The sequence below is a fragment of the Parambassis ranga genome, chromosome 10, assembly GCF_900634625.1.
Source record: "Parambassis ranga chromosome 10, fParRan2.1, whole genome shotgun sequence".
Classification (NCBI taxonomy): Eukaryota; Metazoa; Chordata; class Actinopteri; family Ambassidae; genus Parambassis; species Parambassis ranga.
Window position 1 is genome coordinate 18,705,735 of NC_041031.1, and position 16,529 is coordinate 18,722,263.

A 16,529-nucleotide genomic window follows, 5' to 3' on the forward strand; every position below is an offset into this window, starting at 1 on the left:
TCATAATGAGTCATGATTTGATTTTCAACCCCTCCAGCGTGGTGTTTCTAGTCTAAGGGGGTGGCTGTTGGACAAGTAGAAGCCATCTTTATGTTCATCTGTGAACCTTATCCAGGTTAAGTCTTCCTGCAGCATCCCAGACCTTGGCTGCCTTGCCGGCGGACATCATGAATTTGCAGCTTGAGACTTTGGGCGTTCGCACTTTTTCAACAGTTCTTTTGTCTCTGGCAGGAAGTTTTGGGAGAAATCTCTTGGCATCAGTCTCAAAAGTGGCAGATTGTCTCTTGACGTGCTGAATCCACCTCTTTACAGGCTAAAAGGCATTTCAGGACTCAGCGGGCTGACAGCCTGGTCATCTGGTGTGAGTTGGGTAAAACTGCATGGACAGATTCCTGGAAGACACCCAGCTCCGTGGCAATTTATTTTTGTTATTCGTCAATCTGTCAGGATCATGTGATGGATGGATGGTCTGTGGTGACGGGGGTCATCTTTCAGGTTCAGCAGCCCACTTCTGCACTTCACTGTATAACAAGGAGAACTCTTCTTCTTCTGTTGCCGCCATGTCCTCCTGATACTAGAGGATGACTCCCCAAAAGGCTAATCTAAAATCCATGTTCTCTTAACTGTGCTGATTTGCAAAAACACAACTAAAATTTGGACCACATTATTTCTATGCACCTAACAATCAAGTACCTGTGTCACTGGGTTTCTTCTGATCATCTGGGCCACAGTCACTTGTCCTTAGCTGCTCAACAGTGGCACACAGTGGTTGGAATATTGAACCACAACATAACTAAAATGCTCCAAAGCTTCCAAAGGCTGCTTGTTGTGTTCTTTCCTGTGAGGAGAAAAACAATTCAACCAACCTCAGGAGATAGTTGCAAAGATCTCTCTTGTAATATCCTCTTTTCTCTAGTGTGAAAATGTGGCTTGATGGATCGTGTCAATTACTAGGAAGCTTATTTTAAATGGACAGAAGGGGCAGTGCTGCCGTTTCTCTCAAATAACAGTCAAGGAATGATAAACATTACTTAAAGGCCCTTTAAGACCAGCAGTAATTTGCGTAGCCTAATAAAGGGCAGGATCATAACTGAAATTTCCCTTTGTATGCGAGTACTGTTACCGGTATATATCCTGTGAAACTGATCTGAACACAAAGCTAAAGCTTGATCAGAGGAGAAATATACAAGTGTGAGTTTATGATGATCATTATAATGAAAAAAAATATCAGAGATAAGTAGCAACTTGGAGACAAGTTATAGCAAACTAGTTTCCCATCACAAAATACAAAGCATGATTGATAAGCTTGTTTAAGCTTAACCCTGTTGTATGAAAAGTGATATAAAATGACCAAGGCCTTAATTTGGGAGAACCATTTCACTGTACAAGTTTATTTACAATGCTTTTTATTTTAATACATTTACAGGGCAGGGTTTTACATTAAAGGCACAGTCCAATCCTTCCAAACAGTATTTGTCTTGCTTGCATCACAACACAAATTCTGTGAAGGAAATAATTATATTATGTAAACTTTATCAAAACATTTATGAAAAATCTCAAAAAAAAGTAAACTTAACAAATTGACTTGTGCACAGAGATAATATAAAGTATGTATGCTTGGAAAAGACACACCCATTAGTCATATGGGGGTTAAAAAATATACATAGGCTGTATGTGTGTACGGCCTTAACTGACTTTTAACATAGCTTTAACATTGCTTCTCCTAAGTTGTGGTCTGGTCCATTTTGGTGTGAGCCTCATAGATATAGCGTCAAATGTTAGAAAATAGTCTGAAGCACCCAAACACAATATCTATCCTTCAAAACCCTCAGCTGTAACACCTCACATATTGCACAAGCTGCTTTTTAAAACAAAAATTAAACCCCCGAATTTCCATCAGTAAACTTTAACTCAACTGATTTTACACTGCTGCTATTTCTATGTAAACATAGACTTCTGTTCATTTTAAGCTGGTTTCTGTCAAACTAATAATGTTTTTTTTTCTTCGATTTTTTGCCTTTAAAGTTAAGGTTTTATAACAAAACTTCTAAATGACCCCAAAATATTTAGCTGTACTTTAAAAAAAAAAAAAAAAAAAAATCAAAATACATTAACATCTTCAGCCCATTACCACAAAAATTATGACGTTTCCAAACAAATGCTACATTTTTAATGGCACATAAACAAGAGCTTTGGTAAAGGTTCGACAAACAAGTAAAAAAATGGGCCTTTCATTTTCAATTCAAATACATTTTTTTTTGATAATAACTTTTTTTTGATAACTTGTTAGTCACAGTCGTAGACAAACTACAGAAAACCGAAGCAGACGGCAGAAAAATAAACAAACAAAAAAACTGGCTGGTGGATCCTTAAGCAACAAACTTGTTCTTGGTTGTGGAGCCGCTCTTTGTGGCTGTGTCTGCATGTGACTGATAACCGATGATCACCTTTGATGGGACGCCTAACCTCTCTTTATACACACGCCTAAAAGGAAAATACATGTATTGATCATTAGCAAATACACACAGAAAGACAGACAGTAGTCTGATGCAGATACTAAAAAAAACCACAAATGGCACTTTAGATGTACGAGAAGATAAATAAACTATACTATCAATGATTTTGGAATCTTCAGCTCACCCTATGTGTGTGATAGCATCTTTGTTTTCATAGTCTGTGGTCCATATCGCTATTTTATCTCCTTTGGCACGCACGTTCACGACGGCTCCACAAACATCGTCACTGTAGTCGTCAAATGCTTCGCCGACAAGACACAAGAGCTGCAGGAAAAGCAGATGTTTCCAAAACTGTCTTTGTACTGGAGAACAGTTCCTTTTCAGATGAAGGTGGTATGTGATGGGCCTTACTCAGAAACTGTCACCGACTTGTTACAGTGGCAAAACAGTGTTGCTAAAAGATGGCCTTGTTGTATTCAGGTGAACCCTTTAACAAGGCAGCTGAATTGAATTCAGTTGTTCACACCTGTGCTTTTCTTACTGCGATGCTTTTTACTGATAAACGACTATAGCCAAGGACACACACAGAATAATGAAAAACAGAACTGGATATACCGTCTCCAACCAGAACCGGTCCAGATCTGATTTACGCTGCTGCTTGGACAGGGTTATCAGCCAGCGACCTCCTCGTCGGTTCCTATCATCCTCCCACATTGGCTCAATCCCATCCTGCGTTCAAATAAAAGCCCACATTACACATTTCTGAAGGAGGAAAAACACCAGCTTGAAAGGTGTGTCTGCACCCTCGGGTTGATCTACACCTAACCTGTTAATGAGGTTTAAACAAGCTGTTGTGGGATTTAACTAGGAGAAATTGCTTCCTCCTCCACTTCTTTGAAAAGGCGACAGAACAGCAAGGATGTGACATTTGTATGAATTCACTAAACAAGTGATTGAACAACCATTCATCAGCCTACACTCAGGTGTTGCAATACCTTATCAACAATGAATAAAACCTAAGTAGAAGCCACCAGAAATCTGACAACAACAATCTTTCCCACACTATACTGTTAAAAAAAAAACCAGATGCCTTCTTTCCATCCTCTGTTTGACATCATTTGACAGATGGGGTTCAATTTCAGTGTTGACTGATACTCATAACAGAGTCTTTCTTCATAAACTCTTTGTGTCCACAGGAGAAGATAAAGTGAAGTGCAGTGAAGTATGGCCTGACGTGCTGCTGCTGGGATAAACTGAATTTGGATTGCCCCCCCACCCAATGTGTCAAAGATGATTGAGAAGTAAGCAACACCAGAAGGAATTACCCATCAGGCTATGTGACTTCATGCTTAATACTCTTGCTTTCTTTGTAATAAAATGTAAATGTAAAAATAAACTCTGGTCAACAGATTGTGGGAAAATGAGGGTGAAAACAACTGAATCCCATAAATGGGGAAACACAGCATGCATGGAAGCAGGCCCTCCTCCAAGTGCCATCATTATCTAGAATGTTCTGAAAAAGATCTAAACAGACTTGAGTGCTGCAGTGATATTTTAATAATTAATAATAATGTGCTAATCAAGTCCTAATAGATTAAAAAAAATGGTTACCTTAAATAGTGAGTAGTCGCAGCCAGACATCAAGTTACTTGATACCTGTATGTGATTGTATAATCTGCGAAGGAAGTGCAAACGTTACACTTCATGACTGATAGGCAAAATGGAATGAATCTTCATTTAATATTAATTTGATATTTTGTTTAACACTTACTGATTAAGATCTGAATGTGCTAAAACAGTTTTGCAATTTTCAGATTTATGGCAACATCTAAATGTGTGTAATTCTACAGCTTTGGGTGGCAGGATTACACTTACGCCCAGAAGTCTTCCACTGTGTCAAATTTGGAGATGAGACGCAGGTTGGCTTGCCATGTTTTACTTTTGTCATTCTTGAAAAACCAAAGAGCCCACCTGGAAAAACAAAGAATCGATTTGTTACAATAGACTGACGCAGACGGCACACAGAGGTTTCCTAAACATTTTTCTAGTTGTTTTTTCAAGATTGTTTTTTTTTTTTTTTTAAATTGTGTGTTGAAGACGCACAATGACGAGTTTCACTTATTTCCACTCTGCTGGCTTATGGGTAACCTCAACTGTACTGATGGACTTGTTTTGTTCCAACTGGGACTTCTTGACCCCGTCATGAAAGGAAGGGAATAGCAGCTTACTTGTTTTGCAGTGGATGTTTGATGTATGCTTCTGGGTTCACAACCTTTTGAATGGTTGCTTCACATTTTTCCTTTTCAGGGTTTGCAGGAACTGAAGTTGACACCTGGAGGCACAGAAAAGTTTTACAAAGATGCATGAGTTATAGAAAAAAAAGGCCTGTGCTGACAGCTACCAGCATTGTTATGCTGTTTGTAACATCACTTGTACCTCAAATGTGTCAAAAGCATGTAAGAGAGAGAGAGCGAGAGTCCAATGGAAAGAAGATAAGAAGCACCTATCAGTTTAGAAGGGAGCATTTTTGTGCTTGTTCACAAAACACTCCTGCTCTGCACAGATCATGAGTATTGTAGAGTATTGGCATTTCAAAACAAGTTAATATAGCTTTGTGTTTTGCACAAGTTAAATATGTAAGCAAACAAGAACTACTATAAAGTATAGTATCCTGCTTTTAGTCCAAACTACAAGAACTAAACTACAGACATCAAACACTAAAAACAATCTGGGATTTTTCCTCAAAACAAAGAACACAATGAAGACATGACATAGTTTGTGCAGACTTACAGATCAAGTCATGTACTTTTACAGATAACATTAACACAAAGACACAACACACAATTTAAAGTGCGAATATATCCACACCTCCATGTGCAATAAGTGAGAACGATCTTAACCTGTTGATTGATCTACAGATTAGATTCCATAGCTGTCATTGATGCTTTATGTAAACATTTAACGTTTTATTTTACGACAGCATTTCTCGATGGTAATGAACAGCACTACCGTTAGCAGGAACCAGCCAGCTGACCGTGCCCCGGAGCGTGCCTCCTCATTCATCCGAGCATCAGTTATTCAACTGACGATAGCGATTGCGGCATCTACACACTTTATCCAGGAGTGTGTAATTTACGACACATGAGCAACAAACACAGTACACACGTCTTACGCAAGCGTTAAACCTTAAAACAACTACTTCGATAAGTGACTTAAATCTACGATGCTAAGTTGATGTTTGGCTAGCTACCTGTCAGAGGTGATGACGCAAAAGTTTACAAATTTCCCGACTCTCTCGCAGCCGTCGCTACTTTGTCTTTTAACATATCTTAGTTAAACGGTAAATGAACCTTGTCATTTAAAGGTACGTGTCCGTGTCGTGTGGTTAAACTGCCAGTGTTTGCAACGAACTCACCACAAGAGCGGTCGCCATCTTCTGGAAAATCACATTCAGTTTTTTGGCGTCTGTTAAAATAGCTGATTGGGTCATCTGGTACACAGTAGGGCGCATGCGCATAGAGCTGACAAGGGTTACATATTGATCCAGGATGTGGGACACAAATGTCATCCTCCTGCAGGTAATCATGAATCATGTGTACATTACAGACACTGATAATTATTAGCTGTCAAGTAACTAACACCAGATTGGTTAAACAATATTATTGGCAACTAATTATAGTTTTATATTTAAAGTAATGCTTTATAAATACAATACAAATGTAAATCTGGCACATTATGGTAACCGGGTAACGCTTTGTATTGATTATTATTTATTTTTTTATCCTTGCTGCCGTTACAAAATACTGCTGATTGCAGTGTCAGTGTGTTACTGTCCACAAAAATGTCACTGACATGAGTGTGTGGCACAGTGACACAAACAGCTCAAAAATCAATTTAGGCCACCACTACAGACATGAAGCAAGGCCTTAAACTCAGTTTATACACACATATTTTGTATTATACAAAGATTTATACTTATTCACAGCTGCGGCAGTATATAACAGATTTAAACACCCTGTAAGTGACTGTCTCCTTTGAAAGCATGCTATTATGTAAACAGCATTTTTAATTATTCATGGATTTTATGTTTAGATTTAGTATTGATGTGCTTCCTAGCTCAACCGTGCTACATAATGGATGCAGTATGTATGCATGTGGTGCTGTCAAGTAATGATTAAATGCAGTTTTATGCCGGTAGAGCCACTATAAACGGCTGAACGAGACTCACTGTGGGCTGTTCTGAATAACAACAGCAGCCACGTGAAACTGTAATGATAAATGAAACTGCAGTTTTTTTGCAAACATTTTTAATGACACAGTTAAGTCAGTTTCTAACATGTATCCTGCTGTTAATGAGAATGTCTAACACTGAAAGTTATCAAAATAAGTGCACAGAAACAAGTGCTGTAGTTAAGGAAGGTGACGGTTTAAAGGCCGGATGTGAAGGATGTGAACGGGTCAGGCACTACTTCTTCAGAAAGTCAGCACTGTGCGGATACTGCAAGGAGGAGAAAGAGGAAATGTGTTAGGCTAGGACATCAAGAATCACAGTAAACTCAAGAATCTATGAAGGAAAATGCATTGAACGCACCTCTTGCCAGCATGCATGAGGTCAAATCCCTCATTGATCTTCTCAAACGGCAGCGTGTGGGTCACAAACTCGTCCACCTTCAGCTTTTTGTTCATGTAGTCTTCCACCAGTTTGGGAACGCTTTCCACACTCTTCCATCCTGTGGAGTAATATCATGTTTCAAATACGTAATCTGTGCACAAATTAAAATATTCAAATAGAAAATGCAGCCAGACCACATTTATACCAATAAATGAACACCCACACCACAGTCACTCACCTCCAAAGGCTGTGCCTCTCCACACTCGGCCCGTCACCAGCTGGAACGGTCGAGTGGAGATCTCCTGCCCGGCTCCGGCTACACCAATGATGACACTTTCACCCCAACCTTTGTGGCATGCCTCCAGAGCAGCTCTCTGAAAATATGAAACCAGTCATGAATATATGCAGATTAGACTTCCTGTCACATAAACTGACCATCTTATCAGTTCGCTTCTATGGTGTGCTGTGTTTCTGTTATAATAAAGTGTGTCTCACCATAATTTGCACATTTCCAATGCACTCAAATGAGTAGTCCACACCGCCGTCAGTCATCTCCACCAGAACCTCCTGTATGGGCTTGCTGTGGTCCTGTGGGTTCACAAATTCAGTGGCTCCAAACTCCTTGGCCTTATCAAACTTGGCAGGGTTGATGTCCACTCCGATTATCCTGGTTGCCCCGGCAGCTTTGCAGCCCATAATAACAGCCAAGCCAACAGCTCCAAGGCCAAACACAGCACACGTGGAACCAGGCTCAACCTGATATGAGGACAGGGTTAGAAAGTACAGATTTTCAGTGACAGTCATGAGGGACTGTTGGGTCACATGACCTGAGTTTAACTTACCTTGGCGGTGTTAATAGCAGCACCGTAACCTGTAGAGATGCCACAGCCGAGAAGGCACACTTTATCCAGCGGGGCCTTCTCATTAACCTTGGCCAGAGAGATGTCAGCCACTACAGTGTACTCAGAGAAGGTGCTGGTACCCATGAAGTGGAACACTTGCTTTCCTTTGCAAGTGAAGCGGGAGGTCTTGTCTGGGAGGAGGCCCTGACCCTGGGTCACCCTGCAGGAGACAACAGTGATTTAGACATCATGGGGAACTTTGATTTGGTTGCTCGGGGTCGAGCACCATTTTCAAATGTGACAAATTACCTAATTTTCTGGCACAGGTTGGTCTTGGGATTTTTGCAGAATTTGCATTCACCACACTGTGGCACATACAGCGGGATCACAGTATCACCTTTGTAAAAAAAAAAAGTTAGTTGTTAATATTTAAAACATCTAATCGAATTAAGGTATCGTTTGGTTGCTGCTTACCTGGCTTGAATTTGGTGACTCCCTCACCGATGCTCTCGACTGTTCCGGCACCTTCATGTCCCAGGATGACGGGGAAGAGGCCCTCAGGGTCACTGCCACTCAGAGTGTAGGCGTCTGTGTGACACACCCCTGTGGCAAAGATCTGAGACACACAGTGGCATTTCAGGTTTGTGTCAGTTATTTGCTTTTAAAAATAAAACAATCAGGAAACTCTTCACTGAGCTGATTTTTTTTTTTTTACCTTGATGCGGACTTCATGGGCTTTAGGTGGGGCCACTTCCACCTCTTCAATGGAGAGAGGCTTCCCAGCCTCCCAGGCCACAGCTGCCTTGCACTTGATCACCTGAAATGTAAAGCACAGTATGGTTTTTCTTGGTTAAACAATGCCATTGTAATTTACTGGAATTTGCAGGTGCACAGTGAGATTACCCTTTGAACCCTAACCACGTTTATGCAATAGTACCAATGGATTCTTTCAGGAATAGGCGTTAAAGTTCTGCTTTAATAATCGACTCATAATTCTGATGCTTTTGCTTGAAAGTAGTTTTAAAGCCTTTATCAACCTGACACCACATCATCCATGTGGACAAAGATTGCAGTAACTTGCAAAAACCAGCCGCAACCGACTGCTCATGGACCCGTGATAAGCAAAGGAACAGTGATTCTTTGTAGCACTTCATTCAAAGCACATGCGTGACGTTAGCCAACGGAACCGCTTCTTCTGTACTGTACAAGTGGACTTTAAGGCACCTTTGCGAAGCGTGCATAAAGATTCAATTCGTTTAGAACGCTTCATTTGCACACTTTGTGGGAAAAGTACTCACTTTGCCAGCTGTCTCCATGTTCGCTCCTTCAGCACAAGAGGACGGGGGCGGGGCCAGCGAGCGGCCGTAAAGCAGTTAAGCTCCGGACCAATCAGAAACGAGAACGCGCAGAGACCTCATGAAAGAGGCACTATAGAGAAAAAACATACTTTAAAATTATATTTATAGCTTTTTGACGAATAAATAAATACATTAAAGGATGGTTACTATATAATTGTGGGAAGATGAGGACTGCTGTGTTTGTTTTATAGATTAAAGCCAAAAATGAGCATATTTCCTTCCTTATAGCACATTTTATGCACATATGTTTAAAATACTGCACAAAATAGGCATATTCTAAAGACAATGAATTAAAAACATTTGAATGCATCATTTTCTGTGCAGCACTGCCTAATAGCGAAGGTGAAATATGCTAACACAACATTTATATTTTAATGCAACAAAACGACATGCTCCCACACACAAACCGTCCATTGGGTGTAAGATTAGAACCTTTTTATGGAATGAAAGGTGGAACTAGTCAGTTATCATCATACTATGTGGCTTTTTGCTTTGATATTGAACCGTGTGCTGTCATCATGCTCAGATCTAAAGCCTTCAGAAGAAGTGTGGCCAAAAATGCCAGCAAGCCTGTCGGACATGATTATGCAACACATCTGAAAGAAGCCCTCTCTGCTACACTACTGTCTGAGATCTATTATTAAAAATATTGCATCTATAGATGTCTCTCTTGACTATATGTTTGAAAAAGCTGGGTCTGCTTGTCATATTTAGTATGCTTCTAGTTTAAGTGGTTAAAAAAATACTTGCATGTTGCAACACAAGACGTTTTCAAGCTGATCCTGCAAAATCATCTCTTATCTCTATGTTTTCACCCCTGTAGCAGATGATTATGAAAAACATCCTTGTAGTGTCACAAGCCAAACAGGCTGTGCATTACTCAGCACAGTGATTTATACCACAAGATAACAACACACTTCTGCCTGTAAGGGGAACTTACGATCATTCTGCTGACCAGTTTTGGACACTTTTGTTTTAGTTTCTCTCATTGCACAACACAGAATCAGACACATGGGTTACAAAACCCCTTTTAATAAAGGCCTTCAACAAAAATGCAACAGTGTCCTTATAAAGACACTACAAAGCATGTTAAAATGTTTTCAGCTAACAATATTTGACACATTTTCCTGTATGAATGTTGTTCCCTGACATTCCAACACATACAGCACAGGATAATGTCAGGCCTGCGCACAAAGGGGGTCCAATAACCGTGTATAACAGGCAGAGAAGGTTCCCTTCATGTTACACAAAGGTATACATTTGAACCTTTTAAATAAAGTTCATGAAGATTCATCATTCATCCAAAAGTGGTACAAAAAGAAAAAAAATATCCAAGTTTTACAAAGAGAGGTAATGTCCCACAGGCCTGGATCTGACCCAGATGACAGCCTTTAGGCCGTAGCAGGTGAAGACCAGGAGGAAATCATCACACCAGACCAGCAGAGCCACATCATCTCCCACCTAAAAATAAAAAAAATGAGGAACACAAGCATTACAATGCGTTTACATCAAGTTCCTTGAAGGTTATAGAGCTGTTTAAACAGACTAACCTCTGAATCCACGTCCTCCTCCACCACCTCCTCGGCCTCTGAAGCCTCCTCCACCACGCCCACCTCCAAATCCTCCACCGCGTCCACCTCCAAATCCTCCACCACGTCCACCTCCTCCTCTGCCACCACGAAATCCTCCTGAAACAACAATAAACCAAAATGAAGACACTATAGAGCCAGGTTTAAGTGCACAAGAGACTGATGCCTTACCTCCACGACCACCACCTCTACCCCCTCCTCTGCCTCCTCTTGGTGGCCCCTTCTCTCCTGGTGGCCTTGGGAGGAATCTTTGCAATGGGAGGAGCTTCATTGGATCTATATAGAACTAAAAGACAAAGTTTTACAAAGTTCAGCACACAGATACAGATTATTCAGTATTTATAAATATTGAGGAGGCCTTTACCTTCTGTAATTTCTTAAATGATGAGGCCTTCATATTTTCAGAAAGTTTTACTGAAAAATACTGCACAAACAAGTCAAGGAATGAAAAAGAATCTGGTGGACCCCACCGTGTGCTCACACAGAGATAAACAGAAAGGATACAAAGTCCCGCAGCTGGCCAAATATCTCGTCCACTTTCCCGATCTGCTCCTTGTTCTCCAAGTACACTGGAGCATTGAAGTAGGGAACTTTGTTCTCATCTGTTGTACACTTGCACACAATTTCATCTTCACATGGATGCATGAACTCTCCAAGTGCTGCAGAAGGTAAAGAAAAATAGACTGAAATCATGCACTCATCTCTTCATCTAATGAATCAAAGAGTGACTAACTGCTCCTAGATCTTGACATAGGAGAATTGCAAAAAAAGATTAAACACTGAAAAAGTTTGCAAAAAGGAATATTTTAGACAGGCTTAATAACAAAGAATAAGCACATTCAATACTTGGACTGGATTTGGCAAATATTGCATTAAAGTTTTGGAGTGTTGCAAGACCTGTATCATAAAGCTTAATTTTGTTGATTATAAACAGTAATCATAATATCAGAGCTGGCAGGATGATCAGTAATATTTAGCCTAAGGTCTTTCACTGGAGTTTGATGATGACTTGTGTGGTGTTTATGACAAATATGTTGTATGTATGCGATACGAAACTGAGCATTGGTCATGCAGAGTACAAAGAACTTATAGTATTAGTATGGCTACATTGTTTTACTGGCACTGAGGCACTATAAGCATCTGGAACTTCTTACAATATATGATGAGCTTACCGACAACGTGTTCGGGAGGACCATAGTCTTGTTGTCTGTTAAAACCCCCTCTTCCACCACCACGTCCAAATCCTCCACCACCTCTGCCTCCACCGAATCCTCCACCTCTGCCTCCACCAAATCCTCCGCCTCGGTTAAAACCTCCACCTCGTCCGCCACCTCGTCCACCACCTCGTCCGCCTCCTCCTCCTCTAAACGACATTTTCTTCAAATACTCTGTAAAATGAAAATAAACGCAACATAAAACACTAAACATCGACATTCAGCGCGCTAGCTGTGGCAACACGCTACTGCTTGCTAACATTTTAGCATGATATTAGTCATTCAAAGTACGGAGTTCGTGCACATTTTCTATCATAAAGCAATTGCTTGCGTATTTACATCGAAACAGAAACACTGAAATGTCTACAACACTATTTAAACACTGATACATTAAACTACTTACATATTTTAGCCTGCTAGCTGCACTTTAGACAACACCGAACTTCCATGCGATGACAACACGTGTGATCACGCACTGCCGTAAAGGTAGTCACTAGTGTGGGGAAGTGTCGTAAACATTCTAACGGAAAGACGTCCTATTTAAAGAAGCAGGCTTCACAAAGAACTCATTCACCACCACCAGTTCCAATATTGTCACAACACAGCACAATTTTGTCCCTGTGTGACGATAATCGAATATAATTTGATCGAATAAAGTCTATTAGTCAACAATGCAAGCCCAAAGGCAGGTAAGGAAAGTATTTTTATTATATATTTAACAAAGTATTTCTGCTTTAGTTACTTTTTTAACTGTCCCTTGGTGTGTCACATATGGGGCAGTAGTCATCATTACATAAATAACGGCAGAGAGGCTATGCTATATTTAAAACCAGTACGCAGAGTTCAACATTTCTCTTCCACAGGTTATCAGGTGCAAAGCAGCTGTTGCCTGGGAGCCTGGGAAGCCTCTCTCCATTGAAGACGTGGATGTAGCCCCACCCAAGGCCCATGAAGTTCGAATTAAGGTGAACTGCACATCCCAGATTAGTCTGCCACTGTGTTCATGTTTGGTATTTGGAACACAAAGGTTAAAAATAGAAGCAGCCAGCTGGTGATTGTTTTCAGTAGAATTATTTCATCCTGTGCTGAAAGAGTTAAATTATATCAGATGACAAAAGCTCATCTGTCACACAGACAGTGTTAAATAACTTCCTCTGTCTGATTCTGATGTGTTTGTACAGGTTGTTGCAACAGGTGTGTGCCACACAGACTGGTCGTACCTGCGTGAGCCTGGAGTTGGAATGACTTTAAGACCGTTCCCTTTGGTTCTCGGCCATGAGGCGGCAGGAATAGTGGAGAGTGTTGGTCCAGAAGTGACACTGTTTTCACCCGGTACATTGTAAATGCTGACATTCAGACATGTGATTCTCATTTCTTCTTTTTTGATTTGTTACTGAACGACTGTTTTTTTTTTTTCTCAGGGGATAAAGTCATTCCGCTTTTCCTGCCACAGTGTGGTGTCTGTGAGCGCTGTGGAAGTCCAAAAACAAACCAGTGCAGGAAGAACTGGTGATTTCATTGTCAATGTTTACAACCGTACAATCACACATGATGCATACATATTTCTTCAATAACACATACTCTTCTATTTGGCTCTTAGGGCAAACACACAGGCGGGTGTCCTGGCTGATGGCACAAGCAGGATTTCCTGCAAGGGGCAGCAGATTTATCAGTTCCTCGGCATCAGTTCTTTCTCTCAGTACACCGTGGTTCCCGACATCTCGCTTGCAAAGATAAGAAGCGACGCACCGCTAGATAAAGTGTTTCTGCTCGGCTGCGGTGTCTCCACTGGTTATGGTGCTGCTCTCAATACAGGCAAGGTAAGAGGAAAAAAATCACAAATAAATTGTTCCTCAGACAACAGGGATGCACATCTGAAGATACGTACCGATAAATACGGACACTTTGTAGTCAGGGAAACCTATAATAATATAATATAACGACTATATTTTTTAGCTAACATGTGTATGCATCAGTTTATAAACACTGCTGCCCAGTTTTGTCTTGTAGTGTGGTAAGATTGTAGTGATTTATTTCCCACACTAGGTGGCAGCAGTACCTTACAAAATAAGCATTCTTATGATGTATTAATAAAATTATAAAATCAAGCACAAAAATCAAGATGAAAAGGTGAATTTCCTCCAACAAACATATGATATTATTTACCTAAGATAACCAAAATCCAAACAGGAAATGTTTAAGAAGTAGGACTAAGATGTGGTATATTTAAAAGCTGTCATTATTAATCATGGTTGGAGACAGATCATTAAAAATGGGCCGATAGAAATAAACGAATAATATGTGTGTGCATCCAGGTCGAAAGGGATTCCTCGTGTGCTGTGTTTGGGCTCGGAGCCGTCGGACTGGCTGCCATCATGGGCTGCAAGGCTGCCATGGCAAAAAGGATCATCGGGGTCGACATCAACCCGGACAAGTTTGAAAAAGCTACACTGTTTGGAGCCACTGAATGCATCAACCCCTTAGAACACAAGAAGCCCATCCAGAAGGTTCTGGTGGAGTTGACCAATGGAGGCGTGGACTATGCTCTGGAGTGTGTTGGAAGCACAGCTGTAATGGTGGGTCCCTAAATTCAGTCTTACAACTATAATACGTTATTCAGAACATGCTGTGTCCTGTTATAGAGTGCTGCACTCGAGTCCACGACAGACGCCTGTGGCACCTGTGTCATTGCTGGGTGGACAGAGACAGAAGCGATGTCCGTCCCGGTTGTAAAGCTCCTGATGGGACGCACCCTGAAGGGGACATACTTTGGAGGTGAGGTTTATACAAGTCAGCAGGCCTTCTATAACCAGCCTGCAACATTTTATGGAAATTAGCATGATTGTATTCATATTATTAATGAAAATATAGTTCAAATGTGTCACATGTTTTTTTACAAGGTAACACCCTTACAGTGGCAGGTTAGTATTTAGTTTGTGTTAAGGAAGCTAAACCACACACATTTGCTGCAAATATATATCACTCATAAATCCTTATCTGATTAAAACAAATGAGTCTATGGCCATTATGAAGATCAGCAGCTCTTGATAATAAAACACAGGAAATCCCACAGCGAAGGAAATGATGGTGGAACAGATCTAGTGCAAGTTTCTCACACTTAGTGAACATCAGTAATCACAGATTGTGTAATCTCTATGTCTTATGTTGTACTTTATAAGAACTCAGTTTTGTCCTCTTAACAAGGCTGGAAGGGTGCACGGGACCTACCCAGACTGGTGGATGACTACATGAACAAAAAGTTGAAACTGAATGAGTTTATCACTGGCACCCTCCCGCTGGAACAAATTAACGTGGCCTTTGACCTTCTACAAAGCGGAAACAGGTGATTTATACACGGCTGGTTGTTTTTATGTGTGTTAGCTTCTTATTGCACACATACAAGAAACTGTCATGCTCAGCTAGGTGTGTGCCAAAAGGCCAGAACTCAAAAAAACTTTATATACTTTACTGCTGTATGTTCTGTATTGTGAGTTATTGTTGGTTGAAATAGACATTATTTACATAATGTTGGTCTAAAGTGGTCAATTTTGTCCAAAAATTCATAATCTAACAATAATAGTTTGTAATTGTTGCAGATGCAGGAAGATAGCAGATATCCACATTGGAAAATCTGGAGTAAATTGTTCTATTGTCTTTTTTTTTTTTGTTCCAGCATCCGGACCATGATCAGTCTGCAAAACCCTCGAGTGGGGAGCACACCTGTTAACTTATAAGAGGAACCCCTGCAGTGTATATGTGAAGTATCTGGTTATTTCCCTACAAGTTATTGAAAACTAAAATATTTCCCTGCTTGAGTTTGTGCAGCAAATCTCTGCATTGTCCACTAGATGGCAGTCTTATATCATGTAAAAGCTTCTACCATGAAACCCAACTAAAAACATTGCTTTATCGGTCCATGTTCTTCTGTGCTCTCAATGATAAATATGCAGCATCTGCACTAACATCAGGACAAATTCTCTCTACATCTGTCACACCTGGCAGCTACAGAGAGACAGAGATCCTGGTCCAGATATCAACATTCAGCTGTAGTTGTAGGAATAAAACATCCTTGTAGAGAGGATGCGCTAAAAGACACAGGAACCAAATGGCTGAATCTGTCATCAGCCGCGGACATATGTCCGCTTCATGTGGTCAGGGCTTACCAAATTTCGTCCTTGGTAATATTATATATTGATTTAAAAGGGAGTCACCATCGCAGGGCTAGAATAACAGTTGTGGCCTGTCAGGCCAGAAGACAAAAGGTTATTCGGGGAATGCCTCCCGGTAGGGAGCTGAAATAGCTGTCAAAGGAATTTGTTTTATTGAAGTTCCATTCAGATCAAATGAATATGCTTGGCAGTTACCACACTTTTCCATCTTTATTCAAAATGGAAATTGGTGCTCTTCCTCTTATGTTAGTCCTCTCTGCCGGTGTGCTATCAATCACCGATTATACAG

The 16,529-nt window shown here is 40.6% G+C and overlaps 4 protein-coding genes across 4 annotated transcripts; 1 reads left to right on the forward strand and 3 right to left on the reverse strand.

Annotated features, from left to right (window-relative positions):
- Positions 1-1,375: 1,375 nt before the first annotated feature.
- Positions 1,376-5,952, reverse strand: LOC114443060 (eukaryotic translation initiation factor 4E-1A-like). The gene is made up of 7 exons (XM_028416965.1): positions 5,872-5,952; positions 4,685-4,788; positions 4,332-4,427; positions 4,068-4,131; positions 3,072-3,185; positions 2,641-2,780; positions 1,376-2,484 (listed from the first exon to the last, which is right to left on the reverse strand). The coding sequence occupies exons 1-7, from the start codon at positions 5,944-5,946 to the stop codon at positions 2,370-2,372; spliced, it is 708 nt and encodes a 235-aa protein (XP_028272766.1). The 5' UTR covers positions 5,947-5,952; the 3' UTR covers positions 1,376-2,369.
- An 802-nt stretch (positions 5,953-6,754) lies between these two features.
- Positions 6,755-9,334, reverse strand: LOC114443059 (alcohol dehydrogenase class-3). Its single transcript, XM_028416964.1, has 9 exons — positions 9,209-9,334; positions 8,626-8,727; positions 8,385-8,526; positions 8,220-8,307; positions 7,911-8,130; positions 7,564-7,824; positions 7,307-7,442; positions 7,048-7,186; positions 6,755-6,954 (listed from the first exon to the last, which is right to left on the reverse strand). Exons 1-9 carry the CDS (start codon positions 9,224-9,226, stop codon positions 6,930-6,932), a joined length of 1,131 nt encoding a protein of 376 aa, XP_028272765.1. The 5' UTR covers positions 9,227-9,334; the 3' UTR covers positions 6,755-6,929.
- Positions 9,335-10,280: 946 nt separating this feature from the next.
- gar1 (GAR1 homolog, ribonucleoprotein) lies at positions 10,281-12,538 on the reverse strand. The gene is made up of 7 exons (XM_028416967.1): positions 12,475-12,538; positions 12,030-12,245; positions 11,362-11,516; positions 11,222-11,281; positions 11,029-11,143; positions 10,819-10,956; positions 10,281-10,729 (listed from the first exon to the last, which is right to left on the reverse strand). Exons 2-7 carry the CDS (start codon positions 12,229-12,231, stop codon positions 10,719-10,721), a joined length of 681 nt encoding a protein of 226 aa, XP_028272768.1. The 5' UTR covers positions 12,232-12,245; positions 12,475-12,538; the 3' UTR covers positions 10,281-10,718.
- Positions 12,539-12,644: 106 nt separating this feature from the next.
- On the forward strand, positions 12,645-15,986 carry LOC114443058 (alcohol dehydrogenase class-3-like). Its single transcript, XM_028416963.1, has 9 exons — positions 12,645-12,760; positions 12,935-13,036; positions 13,253-13,403; positions 13,493-13,580; positions 13,672-13,891; positions 14,387-14,647; positions 14,714-14,846; positions 15,276-15,414; positions 15,745-15,986. The coding sequence occupies exons 1-9, from the start codon at positions 12,743-12,745 to the stop codon at positions 15,803-15,805; spliced, it is 1,173 nt and encodes a 390-aa protein (XP_028272764.1). The 5' UTR covers positions 12,645-12,742; the 3' UTR covers positions 15,806-15,986.
- The last annotated feature ends 543 nt before the right edge of the window (positions 15,987-16,529 follow it).

Coding starts and splice junctions, on each gene's coding strand:
- LOC114443060 (XM_028416965.1), bottom strand. CDS start 5,946: ATGACCCAATCAGCTATTTTAACAGACGCCAAAAAACTGAATGTGATT. Junction 4,132..4,331: donor ACAGTGGAAGACTTCTGGGC/GTAAGTGTAATC, acceptor CTTCCTTCGCAG/ATTATACAATCACATACAGG. Junction 2,781..3,071: donor ACCGGTTCTGGTTGGAGACG/GTATATCCAGTT, acceptor CTTTTCCTGCAG/CTCTTGTGTCTTGTCGGCGA.
- LOC114443059 (XM_028416964.1), bottom strand. Junction 7,443..7,563: donor TTGGAAATGTGCAAATTATG/GTGAGACACACT, acceptor TCATATTTTCAG/AGAGCTGCTCTGGAGGCATG. Junction 6,955..7,047: donor CTCATGCATGCTGGCAAGAG/GTGCGTTCAATG, acceptor TCCTCCTTGCAG/TATCCGCACAGTGCTGACTT.
- gar1 (XM_028416967.1), bottom strand. CDS start 12,231: ATGTCGTTTAGAGGAGGAGGAGGCGGACGAGGTGGTGGACGAGGTGGC. Junction 11,517..12,029: donor TCCTCCCGAACACGTTGTCG/GTAAGCTCATCA, acceptor TACCTTCTGCAG/CACTTGGAGAGTTCATGCAT. Junction 11,144..11,221: donor CATTTAAGAAATTACAGAAG/GTAAAGGCCTCC, acceptor TTTGTCTTTTAG/TTCTATATAGATCCAATGAA.
- LOC114443058 (XM_028416963.1), top strand. Junction 13,404..13,492: donor AGTGACACTGTTTTCACCCG/GTACATTGTAAA, acceptor TTTTTTTCTCAG/GGGATAAAGTCATTCCGCTT. Junction 13,581..13,671: donor AACCAGTGCAGGAAGAACTG/GTGATTTCATTG, acceptor TTTGGCTCTTAG/GGCAAACACACAGGCGGGTG.